At 40.2% G+C, this 19,894-nt stretch overlaps 2 protein-coding genes across 11 annotated transcripts in view; one reads left to right on the forward strand and one right to left on the reverse strand.

The window, feature by feature from the left end:
* The window catches only part of LOC142389739 (membrane-associated guanylate kinase, WW and PDZ domain-containing protein 1-like), a 108,589-nt gene extending 94,889 nt beyond the window's left edge, over positions 1 to 13,700 (forward strand). For 8 of the 10 annotated variants that reach the window (XM_075474752.1, XM_075474751.1, XM_075474753.1 and 5 more), the window contains 8 exons: positions 576 to 771; positions 919 to 1,221; positions 4,392 to 4,595; positions 5,730 to 5,814; positions 5,920 to 5,980; positions 8,521 to 8,664; positions 8,799 to 8,937; positions 10,442 to 13,700. In XM_075474752.1, coding sequence (XP_075330867.1) covers positions 576 to 771; positions 919 to 1,221; positions 4,392 to 4,595; positions 5,730 to 5,814; positions 5,920 to 5,980; positions 8,521 to 8,664; positions 8,799 to 8,937; positions 10,442 to 11,541 — 2,232 coding nt within the window. In that variant the 3' untranslated portion in view covers positions 11,542 to 13,700. Of the gene's footprint in view, positions 1 to 575; positions 772 to 918; positions 1,222 to 4,391; positions 4,596 to 5,729; positions 5,815 to 5,919; positions 5,981 to 8,520; positions 8,665 to 8,798; positions 8,938 to 9,530; positions 9,623 to 10,441 lie in introns of all 10 variants that reach the window. The other 2 variants (XM_075474760.1, XM_075474761.1) reach the window with 1 other exon arrangement.
* Positions 13,701 to 15,950: 2,250 nt separating this feature from the next.
* LOC142389741 (rhodopsin) lies at positions 15,951 to 17,015 on the reverse strand. The gene has a single exon (XM_075474762.1). The coding sequence runs from the start codon at positions 17,013 to 17,015 to the stop codon at positions 15,951 to 15,953; it is 1,065 nt and encodes a 354-aa protein (XP_075330877.1).
* Positions 17,016 to 19,894: the final 2,879 nt, after the last annotated feature.

Genomic DNA, 19,894 nt, shown 5'->3' on the forward strand with positions numbered 1-19,894 from the left:
CCCCTTCTCTAACTGGAGCTGTTGCTCTCTGGAGGATCATATAGACAGCTTGTTAAGAGAAGCAAAGGCCTTATCCACCAATCCTTGTTGTTGTGCGTCATATATTTGTCTTAAAAGAGGGAGCAAGAAGAAGAGTGAAAGGAAGAAATTGAGGAAAAGGGAGAAATAAAATGGCAGCAGGCTTCAGGTCTGCCCCACAGGAGTTAGTGCTTGTTGTTTGTGCCAAAGAAGCTGCATAATATTTGTACGTGTGTTTCTGTCAGTGCTGCATGTACACCCCCACATAATGCCTAAAGCACACAAGCTTTTCAATCCCCCCACAAGGCTGTATTGGCCCTCTTGGTATCTCCTATGTCAGCTGCAAATACCTTGAAGTTATGTAACAGAATACTCTGAAAGGCGGCTGTCTCAGTCATACTGAGTCACTGCACTTTTTCTGATGGTTTTATTTACTGCAGTCTAACAACTCTTAATAAGCTTGGACTCATAGTTGCAAAGCTGCTGTATTACTGTATGTGACTCTGTAGATTCAGTCAAACACAATCCATTCCATGGTGTGTGCTTTCCTTGCCCAGATTTACATCGGACACATAGTGAAGTATGGTGCCGCAGATGAAGATGGGCGCCTGCGGTCAGGTGATGAGCTAATCTGTGTGGACGGCACAGCAGTAGTAGGCAAGTCTCACCAGCTGGTGGTTCAGCTGATGCAGCAGGCCGCCAAACAGGGCCACGTCAACCTCACTGTAAGACGCAAGACCACCGGATACGGAGGTGATGAGGGTTTCTCATAAAACGTGTGCATGTGTGTTTGTTTATATGTCATACACTGTCACATGAATATTATGTAAACATATCGCTTGCCACTTGCTCTTTTGTTCATTCCCCTAACCAGTTTGCTTCAACCCTCCTCATCCCCAGTGTCAAAAGGAGAAGGTGATGTCCCCCCCTCGCCGGCCTCCTCCCACCACAGCAGCACACAGGCGCCCAGTCTGACGGAGGGCAAGCGGACCCCTCAGGGGAGCCAGAACTCACTCAACACTGTCAGCTCCGGTAGCGGTTCTACCAGTGGCATAGGCAGCGGTGGTGGAGGTGGCAGTGGGAGTGCGGTGGTGCCTGCCTCCCTTCAGCCATACGACGTGGAGATCCAGCGAGGAGAGAACGAGGGATTCGGGTTTGTCATTGTGTCATCCGTATCCAGGCCTGATGCCAGCACCACCTTCGGTAAGTGAGGTAGACCAAGTTTGGGCTAGTTGGGATTGACAGCAACATCTTTTCTCAGAGGACACTGTTTGAATTTAAACTTTAATCCAATACAATAGTTTGACAGTTTGTTCTGTGAATTGCTGCATGTTACTTGAATGAGTTTTCCGAATGATGATTCTTTCCTTTCTCTGTGATTAATTCCCTTTCTGGTTGTGAGCAGCAGGCATAGATAGTTTCTAAAAAGAGCAATATTTTGCCCTCGAAGCAGCATTCTTATCATCATGTATTACTCAGTATTTAGTTGGGCTCTAGTTTTAGCTTTACTGAGCATTTTGATTGGACTACTGACCGTGTCCTGTTGTATAATCCCAGAATGGGAATTGATTTATTGTCAACGCCACGAAGATAGATGGCAAAACGGCCCTTTTCAGACTATCACTATCAGGCTTTTTCTGAGTGGTATGGTACATCACACAAAGAACTGGCAAACAGACTGGCTGGTGACAAATTGGAGCCATGTTGAGCAGTGAATCGGACAGCTTTTCAGTTCTGTATACATCTTAGGAACTGTAAGCTTTACTTTTTTTTACAAATAAGATGCTAGCTATCTCCTTGGAAATGGAATCGTGCATGTGCAGAGCCCCTGGGTCAGTTTGAGTCCAGTTGAACATTTACATGCAGGAACAATTCAACTTAAAATGTATTCATTACAATTTCAGTCAGACTAACATGTTTATATATATTGTTAAAGCTCTGATTTGGTCATATTAACATTAATTAGAAGAGAGCAGGCTGGTCCACTTCAGAGAGACTGGGCCAAAGATGACTGGAGCACACAGGATACGTTTTACTGTTATTTTTATTGTGCAAGCATGACTAACGTTTCGACGCCGTGCGTCTTCATCAGAGGACTCTGATGAAGACGCACGGCGTCGAAACGTTAGTCATGCTTGCACAATAAAAATAACAGTAAAACGTATCCTGTGTGCTCCAGTCATCTTTGGCCCAGTCTCTCTGAAGTGGACCAGCCTGCTCTCTACTGACTACAGTCCTAGACTGTGAGCACCAAAACGGCTAGAGCGCAAGTGACCTCCTTTCCCAAGTTTAACATTAATTAGATTTTGTTTTTTTCTAGGATAATGTAATGCTGTTACTGACAATAATTAGAGACTTTACCACCATTTGGCAATAGCCTATAGTAATAAATTAACTTAACACACTGGACTGTGGGAGAAAACACAGAAAGAATGTGCAAATTTAACACATGAAGCATGAGATTGCCAGGAACCAGAAACCATCTTGCCATCCTTATCATTGCAGGCAAGATAAATAATCATTTACATAATATGTAAGTTCTAGTATTTCAAAACCTTGTTTTTTTGTGTTTTTCCTACATTATATTCAGTGCTTTTTAAACTCTTCACAGCATATTCTTATCCAAAACAGTTTGTCTTATGTAAAAAAAAAAAACTCTGTTGACCCACAGAAAGTGTGAAAGTACCACATAAGTTAAAAAAATTGATTCCATCTTCTGGCAGAAGTACTGTACATATGCAGTTACTCCTCAGTGAGTTTTTTTCACTCATGAATAGCAGTAGTATGGGCTGAGGTCACCGACCTGCAGAGCAGACTCCCTGAGGATCAGGTCTGTCTGCAGCTTTATCACCGATACCACCGCTGCAGATTCATGCCTCATAGTGGCCCTCACCAATTCATTTAGTATGTATCGCAGCAAATCAGCAGAATTGCCTGTAATAAAGTTGATCAGGCATTGAAGAAGAATTGCAGATGTCGTCCTTGAACAAATTTTGTATTAACCTTTGAGTGATGAAAATAAATGTCAGACGAAGGATTTTTGTGGACTTACCTGTTTGGGTAGCTGCTGTACTGTGATGTGTCACTGGCAAAACACCAAAATGAATGATGCTGTAGCAATGGCACTCCTCAGGGGAAATATTTTTGATCCCGTGGGCTAATGGTGTTGCTTAGCAAAATGCAACGTGAGAATGAACATGTTATTGATGATGACCTCTCTGACATTGCAAGAACAAGACCTTGCGCGAACGTTTTCTGGCCTCAAAAGATTCTTGTTTTTGCTGCTACCTTTTTGTGTTCCCTTTTCCCCTCAATCGCTATTCCTTGTGGGAGGACGAGATGAATTGATACTGTGCTGTCATGCCGTGATATGGGATCATGGAGTAGCACCCTGTCTTCTGTCTACTAATGGACTAACCATTTAAGACACACGCTAAAATCTGACTGGGGACTCTATTTTATTATGAAATGGAAAAAAAACATTACTATGAGCATTCCTCCAGGAGTACCAGATGTTTTCAGTCCTGTGAAAAACCATTTCTGCTGATTTAGTCTCCCATACATCAAGGATGCAAGCCATTTTTCTCCAGTCCATCAGGGCCCATCCCCCTCTCATTCCCTCTTACACTGACCTGGGGTTGACATTGTGCTTAGCAGATTGGGTATTATATCCTTTCCACACCCTCTAATGTCCCATAACTCATTGTTTAGATAAAGTGACAGCATTCAAGTGCATTCTCAATCAAGACAGAGGGAGGGTAACCTGGATTGTAGATGATGTAATTAATATAGATGCTGCAAAGACTGCTGGATATAAGGAAGGCGCATAGAGAGGAGCGACGATTTACCTTAGACTTTATCACTAGTGCCACATAGAGGCCACGGGTGGTAAATCACTCTTTAAAATTCTTAACATTTTCTGCGCTGTTTGAGATACCACAGCTCAATTACTTGAATGTATTAAAGAGGCCTAATGCTTATTGATCCAGTGATTTGGATACTTCGCTACTCATTAATTAACATATTGGGCTATAGGACCAAAGGACATCTGCATTTTCAAAGGAGCCCATGAATTTTGTTTTTGACATTAAATTTCCTTCTGCCTTTACATGTGGTATTTTGTATGTGTACTGCCAGCAGCGTGCTAACTTAGGATGCATGCACAACATATTGGCTCTCTGTGGGTGAATTGGGATGCACTGATTTGGATAATTAACCTTTCTTCCCTTTCCTTCTTTTCTCCCTGTTTTCTCCTTCTTTTTCCTGTCTTATGAAATACAAATAAACATAACCAATCAACACAATCAAACAAATCATAACCACACACCATTTCTAACATGCAAAATATACATGCAAACATGTTAACACAAAAGCTGGAAATGCTTGTGTGGCAATGCCCCACAAAATAGGGCGCATCATCGAGGGCAGCCCGGCCGACCGCTGCGGCAAACTGAAGGTCGGGGACCGAATACTGGCTGTTAACGGCTGCTCCATCACCAACAAGTCACACTCAGACATCGTCAACCTGATCAAGGAAGCCGGGAACACAGTCTCACTCCGGATCATTCCGGGTGATGGTAAGGCTCTTGGCTTCCAGTTTCTCCTGGCTGTTTCATAATGCAGCATGGTGTAACTTATTGATGGTGGTGGTAGGAACCAAAGGGCTCTGATGCTTTTCACAGGCAAGAGCACTATCATCAGGGTGTGAACCCTTGTGTTAGAAAGGGATTCACTGAGTAGGAGTAAGATGAAGTTGCCCCTAGATGCTTCTGTGGCATTTCCACGATTCCCCTCTTTCTCTGCTATTTGTTTATTTTACTTGCTGAATGTGCTGTTAGTTTGAAAGGATAGAATATAATCAACACAATAAAACAAATCACATTTAATCCAGTGCTTCCCGTCTGTGTCAGTCTCTCAATTTTAGGCAATAAAAGGAAGTAGAATATCATAATATGTCAGTTCAAGCAGTCTGTGACTTTTTCTGTAAATTATGTCAAGTGATGAAACAACGATGCTAGTTAGAATTATGCATGTGCCACTGGTCAACCAAATCATATACTGAGCAGAGCTCAGGAGTGGAGTGCGTCAACACCCTCCACAGGGATACATGAATTTAATTAAGACAGAGAGTTCAAGGGTTGGGGAAAACCCATAGTTAACATACATATGTTAACTGGAAATAATGCAAGCAACCCCAGCTAAAACGTTGGGCTTCCGAAAATTCCACTGAGAGAAATAGAGAAAGTCATATTTTTTTCAAGCGATGAGGGAGCTGTGAGTAAGATTAATCTGAGACAAAAGAGTCAGACTGATGTTCTTGCTAAACGCAGACAGAGCTGTTGTCCTGCAAGTGTCATTGAGGCTTATTTTTTATTCTTTACTCTTGTCTGTGATGAGATGGGATTAAACAAAAAGCAAGAAAAAGACAGTTGCCCCCCCCGGAAAAATAGAGGAAGCACAATGATGCATGCATGCTTATTTTCTTTCGCAAAGAGGAACCAGTGTTTTCCATGAGCAAATGGCAAATGACAACATCACAGACAGTTAGCATCAGGTTGAATAGAGCTGCCTGTGGGGGGTTCAGGGGACTCCTCTGGACTCCAGAGTGTCTTTTGAAACCCAGTCAGGTGAATGCATTTAATAATAGCGGCCACTTTTTTTCAGCTTGTTTCTTTTTTCTATGTACTTAATTTTTTATTGTATACTTTCAGAAACTTCTAATGCCTCTCTGCTGACTAATGCTGAGAAGATAGCTACCATAACCACCACACACACATCTCAGTCCACAGAGTCCCGGTATGTTTTATTTTAAATGTGAAAACATGGATCTATCTTTTTTAGAGTTTATGTTTTAAATGCATGATAAAGTAACTAAAATGTTTGCCTCTCTCTTTTTGGAAGAAATAATTCAAAGTCAAAAGGAGCTCTTCCTCCACCCCCTTCACAAACTCAGATGACACAGGTAAGCACAAATGATTTCACTGCACAGTCGATGATCGCGTGGGATTTGTGTCAAAACACTGTGGTCGCTTGCTATGGCACTAAACAGAGGAAAACTCTTCATCAAGTTAGAAATCATCAGCCTGAATAGTTAGGAAAATAATAATCTTAATAGATAATTTAACATGCCCCTGTTGATACTTTAAACTCCACAGAATCTCCGCTTGACATCGCATGTTATTTGTGGTTGAAAAGTGAGAAATAACTAAATGACTTCCTTAAACACTCTTCGTTGACATCTTGACATTTTCCACAAAGTTTAAAAATTTGAAGGGGAATTCAAAAAGGACAACCAAAGAATCTGACTCCACTTTCTCAAGGCTGAAACACCGGTCTGATATGGTGAATCTACAGTTGTTCCAAAGATAATCAAATAAAAGCACATTTATGGCATTTTTCCATTATAGGGTTCAGTACTGTGCTGTACGGTTCAACTTGGCACAGCCTTACTGTGAATCTTTTTTATTCATTACAATCAGTTTTCCCGCACTATGGGCGGGATCAGATGTTTGCAGCGTGTGTGAAGTGTGTGCGAAGCTGCACCAACACACACTTGCCATGTGTGTGTGTGTGTGTGTTTCTTTAGTTTTTAGTTCAGAAGGGTTTCAAAAACTTTTAATAAGTGTTCATTAACAAATGAGGAGTGCAGAGCTTAGCTCCTGTCAGCAGAAAAAACATGTAATAAACATGTTAATGTATTCATTACTAATAGACATAGTATAAGATGTGCCGGACAATCTAGCTGTTTCATTGAACAAGAATATGTACTGGTGTGTGTGGGCTACCACGAAGACTTGTTTACACCCACAGGTGATGACATGTCACCATATATCATGTCAGTTCATCTCGCTTAGACCTTAGGCTGAGGTAATGCCAAAAAGTATCAGATTGTATCTGTTTCTTGGTACAACGTACAATTGAGAATTAAGAAGAAAAAAAGATGTGAGCCGAGCTGCACTAGGACCATACCATGTAATAAAAAAGTTTACCATTAGATAGTACATTAAATAAATTCTAATTCTAATTCTGTAATACTTTATAACCATGGCTGGTAAAAACAAAAAGAAAACAAAATGAAAAAATTGTGGCATTTAGAGTTTCATATGCAGAAATTCATATATTTATCTATAAGAATCCCACTTAGTATGACTGTATGAAAATGACTGGACCACTTTGAATGAGATCACATTATCTCCTAACCTCTGGTATCAGATGGTCCAGTGTATTTATCCTATGCTAAAAGACATTAGAAAAGAAGCACCGAACCACATTTCCATGGCATTTAGAGAATTTTCCAGATCTCATCATGGCTAGGAACCTTACAATATGCCAGCAAATGCAAGTGAGGAGTACCAATTAAGGAATTGGATGCGCCAATGTCTTATCAGTAAGGGATGTGGTTGGCTGTTTAGAAAGACCACATGTCAGCTTTCTAAATGGCAAAGTGTTTACATAATAATAGGATTGTATTTTGTGATGGTTCTACTTCGAAGTAGCCATAACAGATTCAAGAATAAAAATCCAGCTTGTAACATTTATGGCATGCTTTTGACAGAAATGCAAAAAAATGTCCATTACCTTGATTTTATCTGTGTAGAACCACCATGAAAAATAGTTAGTCTTGCAATGCATACTTCTCATAGCTATATTCCTCATCATACCCTGAGTTCCATCTCTTTTTTTTAATTCTATTGACTGTTAACCCCTCACAAATAAGAATATCACAACCTATTTATTTTTTCTTGAAAGTTATTGTTCTATAAATACCTTGAATGCACCAAGTGGAACTTGATTTATATTTTACACATCTCAGTTGCAATCTACATTTTAGTTTGTTTTATGAATGCATGGTGATTAAATCCTATACTCAGATTAGGTTGAAAGCTTTGGACTTCTCATTATCAAAATTTACCTAAGTCTGATATTACAGAAATATATACAATGAACCTGACCCCGTAATCCTGCAATATGTTGAGGTGGCAAGCAATCTAAAGGAAACAAATACAACGTAAAGTCAATCTGCAGCTTTGTCCTCGTGGACCTGCGAATTTCCTCACACAGCTGGACTATGGTTAAATGGAACCAATGTAGGCAACACTGATTATAATAATGATGAACTACTTGGTTAGTTTTTGGGTAAAGATTTTGTTTTGGGTGGATATTCATTGTGTTACAATGTCTTTAAGTGTTCCTATGAGACCAGGCGGATTATTTTCAGGGGAACAAAGCTTCTGTTTGCAGGGAACTTTTGATGAGTATGGACGCTTTGGGGTCCAGCCCTTGTGGTGCCCTTGCTTAGCGATCTGTACCCTACTCACATGCACTGGCAGCATTAATTATTCATGAATTCCAAGGTATTGTACTGCCATTGACATTTTGAGTTTTTGTGGGACATGGCTTGATTAGTCCTGAAGTTTAGACTCACCTTTCGACTCTATGGATTAGTCACTCTTCTCTGGTGTCTCTGTGACTTTCCCTTATTTTCCTTTTACTGTCTCACAGGATGCTGAATTCTACTCTGTGGACCTTGAGAGAGACAGCAAAGGCTTTGGTTTCAGCTTGAGAGGAGGGCGAGAGTACAACATGGACCTTTATGTGTTACGACTAGCGGAGGATGGAGCTGCAGTCAGAAATGGCAAGATGAGGGTATGAATTTTGAAGTTTATTCTTCCTCTGATTCTTATCTCTAAACGTTTTGGCAGGTCAGATTTCCTCTTCACATTATTGATGAAGCCCTGTCATTAGCCAGTGGTCCTAGTCACATGTCTTCTCTGTTTTAGGTGGGAGACGAGATCTTGGAGATTAATGGTGAGAGCACAAAAACCATGAAGCATTCACGAGCCATTGAACTGATCAAGAATGGCGGCCGAAGGGCACGGCTCGTCCTTAAACGGGGTGATGGATCTGTACCTGAATATGGTAGGTAAAAATGTTGCAGTGTTTTACTCTTCTTTCTATAAATAACAATATTTGTTGCAACTGTACATGCAATAGACTAGAATGCTCTCCTGTCTGCATAGTGTACTGCTGGGACATGATTTTCTTCACTGGATTGCTACTCTGTATGATAGATTTTTCACAGATTCTTTCTGAACAAACTGAAAGATTCAGATTCAGATTCAGAAAACTTTATTGAGTGGTTGACACCCAAGCTTGTTAAGTATTTAACAGTCTGTAGAATGTGTAGTTCATATGCTCTAAAGAATTAACAATACTCATAAAAGCCGTGTGCTCTGCGGCTGGATTATACTTCTCACAGATGGACACATATCACTCTGCATTATCTACAACTTTATGTGGGGATTATTTTCAGAGACCTTTCTACCCCTTTGGGTGTTTTTTTCGATAAAGTGTAAAGTTTAATATTTTCTGGTCTTTCACAAGAAACCCCTTTTTCTTTATTGACATACTGTAAAACGGCCTCTTGTCTGTTTTATTTGTCTTCTCCTCTCCACTCCTCCTTCTTTCTCTCTGATTGTCTCTTGTTACTGGGCTCTTCCTCCTCTCTCCAGCGATGATGGCTCCTCATCTCGCTGTTGGTACAATGAGGAATGACAAGATGGGAGAGCCCTGTTTCTACCTAATGGGCCAAAATCAGACAACGGTTTGTAGCCAAAAGTCTGTCCCAGTCCACTCTCCCTGTCATCTTTTTCCTTCCACTTTTTCACACCCTTCCGTCCTTCTCATTCTCTACCTGCATCCTACTTTGTTTGTGTTTGCGTGCAGATGTGTTTACACTGTAAACGTGCTTTATGTCATGCCTGAATTCAACTTTACTTATTTAACTTCTGTGAGTCCATACACATGCAAGTCCTAACCCCTTCCAGCCTCAGTCCAAATGTTTGTAATAGAACTAATTTGATGCCACCACACGTCACACGCTGCTGCAATAGAAACATGTCCGACATGGCAGACCTTCCGCAAAGCGCACTTCCTTTTTTGGTTTGTTTTTGGTTTGCTCTTCCAGTTGATGTACATTCAACATTTTGTTTTGAATGACTTCCTAGGTGCCTGCTGTGTCATTGATAACCCTTGCCCTATACGTGCTGATGTGTTGCACCTGCTGTTGTTGCTGATATCACCTTGTGTTTCAACCTGCAGCCCTATAGAAAAAAATGTATAAAAAATGAATCACTCAATGCATTTTTTTATAGATGTAAATCAGAGTCTTACACATCAGTTTAGATTAGGCAGTTTGTTTTGGGGAATATTTGCAGCGTATTCAAGAACCCATGTATGCATGTTTTCCATTAATATCTGCATTGACTGTGTGTCATGTCAATGCAAGAGTTCACATGAACCAACAATAAAAGTCATGTGTGCTGAACATTCTGAATGTCATTTTTTCAAATAGATTTTTTAATGTAAAACATTAGAGGTATTCCTGTTCAGCTCGCCTCTCCTTCTCTCTCCTCTCCTGCAGACGGCAGCAATGACGGGCACCCTCCCACACCCGGGGCACAAAACACTCCGGAAGTGAGAAAGCTGCCATTCAACAGCCGATATCACACCTCATTGGAGTCCAACTATCCACCAGACCTTCACAAACCATCACGCCTGGAGGAGGCTGTGCGTGGCCGAGATATGGACAGGGACAGGGCTGGGTCAGATCAGATGGACTTCCAAGGCCGGCAATTTAACCCCCATCATCATCACACCTGGAGTAAAAATCACAGTCAAAGTACCCCCAGACAGCAGTCTCCCGACAGCAGTAACAACAGTAGCAATGGCAACAAGAAGAGCCGAGGCCGCAAAGTCAAGAAGTCTGAGTCCGAAAGCGGCATTTCTAAACTCCTAAAGACTCTGAGGAAGGACAGCTCAGGGAAAAAGGCTGCAGCTGCCGAGAAACTGAGGGGGCGAGAGATCTCGAGCAGTAGTTCTACTTTGGATGGGAGGATTCGTCAGCAACGTCGTGGCTCCCTCGACCGCTCACCAACCAGGAAGCGCGGCTCATCTCCAGATCGTCGTCGGGCAAAATCGATGGACCGCAAGGCAGAGCGAGCGCATCGTGACCGCACACCTGAGAGGGAGAACGATGATGGAGGGTTCCTCGCAGTCACCCCTGAAAGGAAGTTCTATGAGCGAAGGCTCGTTAAGGACTCTGAAATGACTGGGCAAGTCAGGGAGACTACAACTCCCGAGCGTGCCAACAACAATGGGGATTCCTTGTCTCTTTCCAGGGGTCGCACATATGACAGAGCCATGAAGAATGGCAACCTTCTGAGAGACCCTTCCTCAGAGAGGAGGGAGGAGAGACACCGTATGAACGGGACGATGGAGAGACAATACAGAACGGAACGGGATTCTTCCCCTGACAGCAACTACAGCTGGGACGAGCTGAACTATGCAGCAGCACCAAGACTGAAAGACTACTACAGCATGATGAAGAACAACACTGCACACAACAACGCTGCCTACAACAACACAGGCCATAACAATAACACAGTAGGCCACAGCTCAAACCAGATCCCTGAGCCCAAGAGAAGGCTGTACAAAGAAAGCCCCAAAGACCTCAGCATCTAGAGCAGAGCAGAGATTTCCCTCGCCACTCTCTCCTCTATCTTTGCAAACTATGTACCATACACTGGAATTGGACTTCTGACAACACTAACTCTAATTCTTTATTGGTCAAATGGTTTATTGATTAATTTGATTAACTTAATTACATGTTATCCCATCCAGAGATTCATAAAACAGCAGGAATCCAATCCTCCTATCAGTTTATACTGGTTGTTTCTGTCATTGTTCTCGTTATTTTGAACATAACAAAGGTTGTTGTACTATAGTAAAGGTATTGTATGTGCCTGCATATGAAATCAGTGATATTGCTTTTTGTTGGCATTGCTGACTAAAGATTTGTTTCCTCAGAGTTATGAACCATGCTTCCATTTGTGGTTACTTCTAACTGCTGAGCCTGTTTTCAACTTGTTTCTAGATGTCTTTTTCAATCCTGAATTGCTTTACTGAACAAACTATAGCACAAGACGCAGATGGTTCACAACAACAGTGGAAATAACGATAGAGTTGAAGCAAAAATCTGAATTTAAGTTCAGGTGGTAAAAATAGAGTGATAAATTACAAAAATAAGATATGACATTTTTACATTTGCTCACTATTTATTTTCCAATTTGTCCCATTTCTTAAGCAAACTACATTAAATCTTTAAGGACCTAAGTAGAAGTGGAAGCATGCTGCACCCCCATTTGTGACGTGTGTGCCATTGAGATGCTTGACAGCCTGGCCCCATTGGCTTGGACACATATGTGAAATAAGAAAAGTAATGTGAAAACTGACATTTCCATTTTTAGTTTCCCCTGGAACAGAATTAGGAAAAAAAAAATAGAAATTACCCCAACTCCTCTGTGTGTACGGATGCCATAGGGAAGGAGCTCGACTCACTTTAAACTAAAGGCAAAACTGTTCTTTGTTGTGAGAAAATGGGAGTTATGCAAATTTGTCGCCGATTCGGTAATTTCAATTTCAATTTAAATTCAGTAAATTATGAGTCTGCATAATGCCATAAAACCAGCTGAAGCTGCCATGAAGTATGTTTTTTTTTATATGCCAAAAAAAGCAAACCAATCTGTAAGTTATCCCTCTGCAAGATGCATGTTTAAATCAAAATGTAGTGTAACCACTGATGTGATGGGTCTGAGTGAGAATAACCGATAAAGAACACGCATTCCCACACTTTTTGTTCGCACAGTTGTTTTCGCCCAGTCCTCGTGTTTATTGTGCAACAACCACCTCCTGGGTCCTGACACAAATAGCTGATGTGGTGTGTTGGGATGGTAACATATGGAGAGTCCTGGTACAGGAGACAACTAATCTGCCATGCTGAGCCATGCTGTCATGCCACTGGAGTCTGACTGCTGCTGTTAACGTGTTTTGTGTGTATTCTCTGTTTTACGTTTCATTTAAGAATCAAGAATATATTGGATAAACCACAAGTAAAGGATTGCTTCATCACTGTTGTCACCATGGTACTGTATTCAACAGAAATAGAACCCCCCCCCCACCCCCGAGAAAAATCACCTTTAAGGAGTTGGCCATCACCTGTAAAGAAAAAATTTTTTTTTTTTTTAAAAATTAAAAAAAATTCAATATAACTACTAAGAACCTGTCGAGGAATAAAATGTTGCCTTTTTCTTGTACAAAAGAGAAATTTATGGAAAACCTCTGCAGTGAGGAATGTGATATTGTGTTTATATTTCAGAAATGGACCTGATGATGATTTATGAGAAACATGTTGATTTACTCTGGATCAGGTATGTAAAGACATTTTAAAATGAAAGACTGTATTTGGTCAATCAGAAACTGGTGTTTTGAAACTCTCTCGATGGTTAGCCTGCCTTTGTATTATAAAGCACTTGTATGCAGTCTGTGTTCTTCAAGCATTATTTCTTGCAATGTGCTCCAGACATAATGCTGTCTCTGTGTTGATAAAAGCAGTACATGTATATGGGCCAATCTTTTTTTATATAACTATGCATATATAAATACTACATTGTTCATAGCTTTATTTGACCCATGAAGCTATACATAACATTAGTTAAAGTACAAGTAGATGTGGACTTATCCAGCTTCTTTCCTTAAGATGGATTACAATGTATATGTAGCTATCAAAAGAAGTCTGTGAATGCTATTTTTATTATCAAATAAAGTTTTCCATACAAATTAAAGAGGATTTCAGTTCTCTACACTGCTACATGTCTCAAGAGAGAGCTTTTGATGTTTTTCACTTCTTCTTCACAAAGTCAGTCATAAACATCAGTCTCAGTCACGCTGTTTCAATGTGGAGGTTTACAAACCAGAAGGCTGAACAATGGTTTACACGCCTATAAAAACCACAATTCTGCGTGCACATTACACGCAGAATTTGACATTTTTCCTGGCATGCCTTGAAGAATGGTGTTTTTTTTTTCTGATTTGCCATGAAAGTCAGAACACGATTCCTACTGAGCGTAGACACATGCACATGACCTGCGTGAGTTTTCTACACGTCCTTTGCTTCGTCGTATGCTTCTTTCCATGGGATGCACTTAACTACATAAAAATGTAAAAACAAAAGCGTTCTATAGTGTTAGGAGTCAGCTGAACCGCCTGCTTTGTAAGTAGAAAGGCATTGCACCTCAGATGGTACAATTTAACAAACTTGAAATTAGAGTAAACACGAAAGTGATTTTTTTTTTGTTATTCATTCCTTTGAACTTATCACCGGCATTTATTTCCAAAATGTGAAAAGGTAATTGTCTATATGAAGAAAAAGCTTTTTCAGTTGTCTTTGAAATACACATTTCATTGCATCAGTGCGCCACCACAGACATGGGAGAAATGCTCTTCATTTTAGGTGCTACGTTAACGTGGAGAGAACCTGATATTCTCCTTTTAAGCTCTCACTTGGAACTAAGTGTCTCTGCGAGAATATCTTTAGAATCAGTGGTATTATTGTTGCTATGGCTACGAATGAAGGTCATTGCGGGAGGAATCATCTGATGTTCTCTTTTGCTTTAAGTCTACCATACTCCACAATAAAGAAGCGTGGAGGATGAAAAAAATCATCACTTGAGTTTCTGTTTACTGCCATATTGGTACAACTCACCCTAAAGAGTGGATACAATTTGATGTCGCTAGAAACTTGAACTTGAATTTCATATAGCATTATTGCAATAGCCTGTCATTATCTTTGTATTATTTGTACCTCCTTAGCACTTCTACAGTCACAGCAGAATAATAAGGTGAAACATTGACCAATGCAACAAAACATTGTCTTAATTCTATTGAGAGATGCTGTGCAAGGACTAATTGTGCCAATCACTCTTCTGATCTAAAGGTAACACTTAACCTAGTCTCCTTTTATAGAATTCATAAGGAATGATCACTTGTAGAAATTATTTACATACATGTTTAAAGTAACATAAAACTATAAGGTTTAGGTATTAACTATAATTCATTCTTTGAAGAAATATGCTGTATTCTGCAGTATTACAGTTGTGTTTTGGTATATTCTAATTATCTGTTTATATATTGGGATATATATATATATATATATATATATATATATATATATTACATCCACTTGTGGATGCTAAAAGGAGAACCTGCAGCTACTGACACACAGGATTTATTTTAAGGTCGATATGCATAACCTTTGCATCAAGGTGTCTTTTAGTAAATACAGATTAGTATTAACTGTAAATCTTTGTTCACCTTTTATTTTTGTGACTAATATTCATCACCAGATTAAGCTGGATGCGGTGTCCTGTGTATATTCATCCTGGATGAATAATATTATAATCCGTTTAGGGTAAGATCTAAGTCCAAGGTGACCTGTGATTGACATGAGATTACAGGAGGAAAGCAAGCACCCTCAATAGAAATATAAACACTAGTCTAAGTTTCTAGATTATTCTAAGGTTCTACAGAGGAAGAGCAGTATGCTCTGCAATTATATTAGAAAAAGTAGAAACCGACTCAAGACATAAATGCATTCTGAGTAGGTCATTCACATTTATTTATTTGATTAAATATACTAGTCATATGAACTTTGCCATCCAAGTTGTAATTAAAACATAAACAGGACGAATCATTTGCAAAGTGCGTTTTATTTTACGTTGCCTTGATTACATGCCTCTACATTCAAAAATAAGCCAGTATCATATAGGATCCAACCGTGAAAGATTACATTTTTTTTCCTTTCTTCTCAGGAAAAAAAAATCTCATAGATTGTTAAATTGGATATTCTGTACATACAGGAACAACTCTGTAATGGGCTGACCTTCCCTGCAACTGTCTTTAAGTTGAACCAACTCGTTTGTAAAAATACAAAAAGGAAGTTATTTCTGTAGACATTAGCCTTCAGTCGTTTCCCTGGGGGAGCAAAAGTCTTCTTCTTGGATAGTGGATCTTGGAGCCTTTGCTTGAAGCCCCTTTTATGCAGGAGACACAGAGCTGGAGGAGACAGAGGAGGCCTCGGTCTTGGAGGCAGTGGAGGATGCTCCCTCCTCCTCTTCGAAGGGATTCTTCCCGCAGCACAAGGTGGTGATCATGCATTGGCGGAACTGCTTGTTCATGCAGATGTAGATCATTGGGTTGTAGATGGAGGAACTCTTGGCAAAGAAGGCTGGGATAGTCATGAAGAGCGGTCCGAATTCAGAGCCCTGATGTGTGAAGATATACCAGGCCACACTGGCATAGGGGCACCAAGATACCAGGAAGGCAATGACCATGATAATGACCATGCGGGTGACTTCCCTCTCAGCTCTCTGGGTGGTCTCAGACTCCTGCTGGGCAGCAGCAGCCTCTTTGACAGCACAGACCAGACGGCCATAGCAGAAGAACACGACAATCATAGGAATGAGGAAGTGGCAGGTGAACATGTAGATAACGAAGGACTCATTGTTGAAACCCTCTGCACGAGTATAGTAGTCGATTCCACATGAGCACTGCATGCCCTCAGGGATGTAACGAGACCAGCCAAAAAGAGGGGGTACAGCACAAGCAGAAGCCATTACCCAGGTGAAAGCGACACCCATAATAGCGTGGTTCTCACCAAAGCGGAAGTTGCTGATGGGCTTGCAGACGACCATCCATCTTTCAATAGCCAGAACAACCAGTGACCAGAGGCCAATCTCACCACCAAGGGTAGCAAAGAATCCTTCCACATTGCAGCCAAGGCGTCCAAGGACGAAGTAGCCGTGCATGGAGGTGTAGATCGTTGTAGTGAATCCTCCAAACACCATGAACAGGTCGGCCACCGCAAGATTCAGCAGGATGTAGTTTAGAGAGGTTCGCAGCTTCTTGTGTTCGATGGTGACGTAGAGAGTAAGGAAGTTGATGGGGAAGCCAACCAGGATGAGGAAGAACATGTAGGCGCCCAGAACAGCATAGGCTGCTGGGTTGACAAGGTAGTACTGAGGGTATTCATAAGGACTCCGGACAACGCCAGTAGTGTTAAGCATAGGAATATAGAAATAGGGTCCCTCTGTGCCGTTCATGATTGCGGCTTGCGGTTTCTCAGCCCTTCGATGGTGTTTCTTCTGGCTGTTTGGGAGAGTGATGGAGATGGACCTTGCTACAAATGGATCTGGTGGCCAGCGGCTGGCTTTTAAAAGGCACACCTTGGATTATCACTTTCCAAATCCGTCAGCACAAATTGATTTAGGCCACAGTTAATATCTAATCCAGCCGTCACTGCAAACATAAGTGACCACTCATCAAGATATTAAGGTTACACCTGCTCAGGCCTGTCAGAGCTATACGATGACTATCTATTGATGACGGTTTATTGCTGGGCACAAATTTACAAATTTTCGTAAAGCTTATTTTCTCAGCCTGTAACTCAAATAGAAAAATAAAAAAAATGCATCTTGTATGATACACATTTCTATAATAACTTTAAGCTTTGAAATGTTTTATTTATTAACATCACCAAGGGCATAGGAATGAGTTTAACATTGGGGGAACACATATCGGAAACCTGAGAGATATAAAATAATTTTGGGTGGGACAAATGCGCCTATCTCCAATAGTGGGGGGGACACCCCCCCTTCCTACACCTATGAACATCACATAAGGTCCATCTAAGGTCCATCTAAAGGTGGAAGCACACAAATGTGATGGACTTGTGTTAAAAGTGTCTACCATCTTCCTGGGGGTTCTCAGATCCATGACCAGAAGTTCAACTTTTATTTGACCACTCTAGAAATTGAAGAGTACAGTATGTACAGCATTGTTCTAACCAAAACAGCAACAGGTGAAAACAGCCAATGAAATTGTCTTAAAAAGATACATTAATGTGTGCTAAGTCGCTTTACTGAATCTGGAGCAGTGGCCATGGTGTTGCTGAGTGGAGGACCATCTTAGCTGTTGGTAAAGAGCTCAGCACTTTCCTAATGAGTGTTGTAATAAAGAGATTTGGAGCTTATGGATATGTTCCTCTCACAAGCCTGTAATGGATTTAATGTTGCAGAGGGTCACTCTCACTTAGCAGGATGATACATTCTTGAGATGCGATCCATTACTTTCCCTTTCCCTTTCATTTTATTTTTTATGAAGGAGTGAATGAAACTATGAACTTTGTCAGAACCTGAAATGGTAATGTGTTTTGTTTTAATTAGGTGTTCTTGGAAGTTAGAAATGTGGCCTCTTTAAGAGCGCTTTTAGTATTGGTAAGTGCTGTATAATCAATTGGATACAATTAATTAATTCCAATCAATATTTTTTATCATTTTTTTTTATTATTATTTTATATTTCATAAACTAAAATGATAATTTGGATTTTTTTTAAAAGGCAGCCATCAGCCACAAATAAGTTATATAAATTGTCATCAATTTGATTAATTGATTGAAGATATGGCAGAAAATGAACTCTTGCTCAAATAATAGAATGTTAAGCTCTCATCTCATAATCCTCATTCAACCCAATGGCATAGTTTTTTCATCTTGATTGTATTATTTCCACAAATGCCAGATGAAGTGAAGAATGGCAGAACACTGCATTTGTTCAATTAAAGACCTTTTACATAATTCAGTAAACACAGCATGACAAAAAAAATAAAAGAATAAGAATCCCTTCTGTTAACTTGCACTTTGAAAATACAAAGGCCCACTGGCTGGTCTTTGGAATAAAAGATATTCAACTTGGATATCCTGCTCAGAGTTGCAGGGCCCTGGAACATGGTTTAATGCGTGACTTTTTCTCTTTGAATGAAGTTATAAAATTTAACTGTTAAAAAAGTAAAAGGGACAGAGGCTTCCAGCCAACTAGCCAGAAATTCCAAACTAGTTTGCCCAACAAAAAAAGAAATAGAAAAAAAGGGGAATTTCAAGTCTTCAAGGAAGATAAAAAGGATAAAAAGAATAGTTTTCTGAGCAAACTGTGCTCTCTGGTGCAGAATGATTGGAATGAACTATTTCAGCGATAAAACAGATTAATTAAAATACACCATCAACGCTTAAGTCGAGTAACTTAACTCTCAACTCCAAATAAATAGCTGGAGTAATGAGATCATATAATGGTTTAAAAGCATTACAAGGTTTCAGTTTTCCAAATGTAAAAAAATTTGCGACGTTAATTTCTTCCATACAGTGTTTAGCAAAGTAAACGAACACTTTGGAATTGTCTGCATTTTCAATTATGGACAAATAGTCTCTTTGCATATTCCAAACATTGTTTTGCCCTACTGACAAACATGTGTGTCAGTCAGAGTCAGTGAAACAAGATGGAGGGTGTGGGTTACTGCTGCTTGTGGGCTGATGCAAGTAAAAGTGTGTTATTTATTCTAACGACGAAAAATTAAATTATGGTATTGGGCTGCTTCACTTACAGCAGGGAGGTGAAGCAGCCGGACAACAAACTAAGTATACAAGTGAATCTATGCCAGACTGACCTCTCTCAAAGAAATCCACTTTTCAGAATGGTCCAGTCAGATCCTGGACATTTAGCCTGTAGAGATGCAGCGAATTGAAATATTATCATTATTTATAACTGACATAAACTTAAGCAATATTATATTTGTTAACTAATCCGACTCATATGAAAATCAGATCACAACATATAACCTAATTGAAATTGTTATAACCAGACAATTCATGCTGTTTTTCACAAATTCTTAATAAGTTATGTGACACAATCAGTGTCAAAAAAAAAGGAAGCTAATAACAATCATGTGGCCCACATCATACTTAATGCATGTAAAAGTGTGTGTCTTTTCTGTGTATTTTTTCTACAATGACGGTTTAAATCTGTTACGATTTGTAGATAGACAAATGGCCGTGTGTGTTCCATTAAAACTTGATTTGACAGATGTCCATCCATCCATCCATTTTCTATACCCGCTTAATCCGTCGGTAGGTCACAGGGGGGCTGGAGCCT

This window comes from Odontesthes bonariensis, chromosome 10 (genome assembly GCF_027942865.1).
Source record: "Odontesthes bonariensis isolate fOdoBon6 chromosome 10, fOdoBon6.hap1, whole genome shotgun sequence".
NCBI classification, from domain to species: Eukaryota; Metazoa; Chordata; class Actinopteri; order Atheriniformes; family Atherinopsidae; genus Odontesthes; species Odontesthes bonariensis.